Below are 3,977 nucleotides of genomic sequence, written 5' to 3'. Positions count from 1 at the left end.
CTGAACCACCTACAAGTCTGATTAGATTTAGTTTAATATACAACAATACGCATGAAACTTGGATCATCAAAAGAAAGTGTGCACTTCATTCTGGTAAAAGGTCTTGATTCTTAAGGGTTTTTATCTAGATTTAATATTATACATGTATAAATCACTTCAGAATCAGGGCCCAAGAATGAACTAATCAACTAAGGTTTGAAGTTGTAATGCACTTCCTGAGTCTGATCATATAGAATAACTGGATTCAGAAGAATTCTCCGTTTTGATTATGTATTGGGCATATGTAAATTCTTTCACCCAATTTATGTGCATCTTATTAATACTCATCAGTTATTTTACTATCACTGTTAGGTTCTGAGAATCATTTAATAAAGAAATAGAATAAACAAACCAGCCATCAGCTCTTTCTTTCTCTCTTAACATTGTCTAGTTTGGTGTACACAGCCATGGCTCTATAAGGTGTGTTAAGTGACATGCCCTGAAATCCTTGTTCTCCAGCTGAAGAAACTGGAGGAACGTCATAGAATAATTTAGGTTGGAAGTGACAGTTGCAGGTCACTGTTCAAAGCAGGGCTGATTTCAAACTTTGATTTTGCTTTAAAGCTACGTCAAGTCGCTCAGGATCATACCCAGCATAGTTTTGAGTATCTCCAAGGATGAAGATGCACCAACTTCTTTGTAGAGCTTGTCTGTTTGCGCTGTGTTATTTAATCAGAATTTCCATTGTTGCAGCTTGTGTTTGTTGCCTCTTGTTCTTTTGCTGTAGATTTCTGAGCATGCCTCTATCTTTTCAACTATCTAATGGGAAGTCACAGGCAGCAATAAAGACACCTTCTCCCGCTCCACAATTCTTTGCATTCTTTTTCTTAAGACTGAGCAAATCCAACTCTGAGCTTTCTGTCTATGTTGGGTGTTCCTGTGGTGGCCCTGCACTGGACTTACTCAGTACATCAATTTTTGGTTTGCACTAATAGGTGCAAACTGGACACACTCTTCCAGATGTGGTCTTAAAACCGCTGAGCAGAGGTGACTAATCACTTCCCTTGACTTGCTGGCTATACTTTTGCTAATACGGTCCTGTATGTGGTTGTCCTCCTTCGCCAGAAGGGTCCACTGCTGTCTTCACCTTGTCCGTTAGGACTCCAGTATCTTTTATGCAGGATCCTATCCTTATTCTTTCCAGCCAGCTGATACCTGACAGTTTTTGTTCTTTTGCCTTTTTTTTAATGAAACCTGTTTTGATTGAATGATGTTGCCCTTTGAACCTTAAATAGCCTTTTTCTTTCAGTTACCACTAACTTATATGTGTCCATGGCTTCCGTTAAGAGATAGAGTGAAATTAATTACCATGTTTCTGATCTCTTTTACATTATATTTTATAAGACAGGGTCATCCTTTATGTCTTTCCAAGTTTTTTACTACATATTAACACAGGAGATATGTGGTATTAGTTTTCAGTGAAAACTATCTCAAATTTTCTTTTTCATTTTTACTCTATCTCTGGTAAAGCAAGGTGTAATTCACCATATATAATGATGTCTCTGTTTTTATTTATTCATGAAAAAGTTAATCAGATTTTTAGATTATGCTCAAATTCTGCATTTAAGACAGCCAGTGATTAGGATGTCAGACAGCAAGACAGCTTCTGAGACTGTTAGATCTCGGGTAACATCTGCCATTGCTGGTAAGATAGCTAGATGAGAAGTATGTGGACACGTTCTTTTACCTGCATTTACTCATGCAGATCCATGCATTTCTGTTTCAGTTGTTTCCCTATTCACCTCAGATTCTCACCAGGAAGCAGAGACTGTGCTACCAGTTACCAGCAAGATTGTAGGGGGTTAGAGCAGCCCAGAAGGCTGCTATGGGTTCTTTTTGAGTAGAAGTCATTCATCAGATTTGTGCATATCCTGAACTGATGAAGAATTAAGGCAGGCAATGAGTCATGAAGAACTGTTGTTGCTGGAGCAACTGTTCACTGTTCTTTCTTGTTTCCAGGAGATTATTTTTTTCTTTATATTTGCAAATGATTAGTAGTTTTGAAATGAAAATTTATTTCTTCTTTTATAATTATAACTTTGTATTTGAAAGGAATCCCCAATTTCCAAACCTTGGGACTGGTATATAAAAAGAAAAATGCTAGTTAAAGTTGTACTATATATACATCTATGAATTAAGATTCCATCCACATTTAAGAGACAATTTCTTAAGTCAAAGAGCATAACTTTTATTGAGAAGTTGAGCTGGCTTTATTAGTATAAATGTGGAGGTGGGAAACATGGTTTTTAGGTTATGAAAGATTTTATTCTTCATTTACAGCTCCACAGTTCACTTCTTTAAGGTGTTTTGACAACTTTATAGTTATAATGTTAAATAACACTGATCCTGCCTTCCTAATGAGATGAGACTTTAATAGTTGTGGTTCTTCTATCAGTGATATATCTAGACCGTCTATCAGTGATATATCTAGACAGTTACTAGGTTAAAATAATATCTAATGTAATTATTTACTTGTGCAGTGGGAACTTCAAAAACGTGATCAGGGAAGTGTATACTTTTTCCTACTCTCTTAAGTCTTTCCATTCTTCTTGGCTGACATTTCCTTTTTGTCTCCTTTGCCTTGCAGGCATTTTTTACTCCTTTATGACTGCAGATTTATGATTTCTGATTAACAGATGAATATCTTGTCCATTTATAGAAAATGCTAAAATCTAAAGTTACTAGAAGAATCTTCCTAGCTACAGTGATCATAAGCAACATAGTTCAATGTCCTGCTTCCTGCTGGAAGTGAGGGGTTTTCTTTTGATGTATGAATATTTTGGTTTATGATGATGTATAAATTAATAATACCTATACCTATGCATTTCAGCATTCTTTCACAAAAAATAGACATGATTATGATATGAAGAAAGTGTTAAAAGCAATAATATTTAAAGTATTTTACCTGATAAACAATGTTTGTTTTAACAGTTAGCTTGGCCTGGCAAGCTTACTGAAATGCCGGATGTCGTTTTCCATAAGATGTATTTATCATAATAGATTTTAAACAGTGCAATAAAATTGTTGCTTTTAAATGAAGCAAATAAATATTTTCTCACTAGGAGCTAAATAACCTATTTTGAACAGTCATTAAACTTTTGTTTCACTCAGGTGCCATCAGTTTCACTTGAAAATCCTAATGATGTATTTGAAGATGGTGAAAATCCTCCAAGCAGTCGATCATCGGAAAGTGGATTCACTGAATTTGTACAATACCAGGCAGATACAACTGATGACATTGATAGAGCACTGAATGAAGATCATGGTGTGCCTGGCATTCCTATTATTGGTAGCACATCCTCAGAGACTGAGACAGCATCAACTGTGGGATCTGAGGAAACCATTGTACAGCCTCCTTCCATAATGACACAGGGGACAGCAAGTCGAAGTGGGAAAACAATCCAAAAGACTGCAATGCAGTGCTGTTTGGAGTATGTCCAGCAGTTTTTAACCAGATTTATCAACCTGTATATCATTCAGAGTAATTCCTTGTCTCAGCCCTTAGGAGCAGAGCTTCCAGTGGACCCCACTAGAGAGCAAGGACAGACCACAAAATGGGACAGAGAATCACAAGTTGATGCTAAGGTGAAGAAAACAAACAAGAAAAAAACACCGAAAGAATACCTTCCTGCCTTTATTGCTGCTTGTCAGTTGTATCTTGAATGTTCAAGCTTTCCTGTTTACATCGCTGAAGGAAACCGTACTTCAGAATTACATCCCGGGAAGCCTGAAGTTGGTAAGTTGTACTCTTCTTTGTTCTTTGCTTTTAAAATATTAATTTTAAAATATTTTTCCCCCCCAAAAAATTAAAGTAATAGCAACACACACACAAAGCATGAATACTGTTTACTGTTCCTCTCAGAAATGTAAGTATCCTTCTGTATCAATTAGTTTGCTTTTTGGAAACTAAACTGTTTTCTCATAGATTTTAAGAATAT

At 36.1% G+C, this 3,977-nt stretch overlaps 1 protein-coding gene across 1 annotated transcript in view; it reads left to right on the top strand.

Moving 5' to 3' along the window:
• The window catches only part of LOC104625180 (protein dopey-1-like), a gene marked incomplete at its 3' end in the record, with an annotated part of 13,534 nt that extends 9,759 nt beyond the window's left edge, over positions 1 to 3,775 (top strand). The window contains exons 8-9 of the mRNA XM_010292742.1: positions 1,608 to 1,665; positions 3,151 to 3,775. Coding sequence (XP_010291044.1) covers positions 1,608 to 1,665; positions 3,151 to 3,775 — 683 coding nt within the window. The remainder of the gene's footprint in view (positions 1 to 1,607; positions 1,666 to 3,150) is intronic.
• Positions 3,776 to 3,977: the final 202 nt, after the last annotated feature.

The sequence above is a fragment of the Phaethon lepturus genome, unplaced genomic scaffold (assembly GCF_000687285.1).
Source record: "Phaethon lepturus isolate BGI_N335 unplaced genomic scaffold, ASM68728v1 scaffold26638, whole genome shotgun sequence".
Lineage (NCBI taxonomy): Eukaryota > Metazoa > Chordata > Aves > Phaethontiformes > Phaethontidae > Phaethon > Phaethon lepturus.
This window is presented reverse-complemented; position numbering and strand designations above follow the sequence as displayed.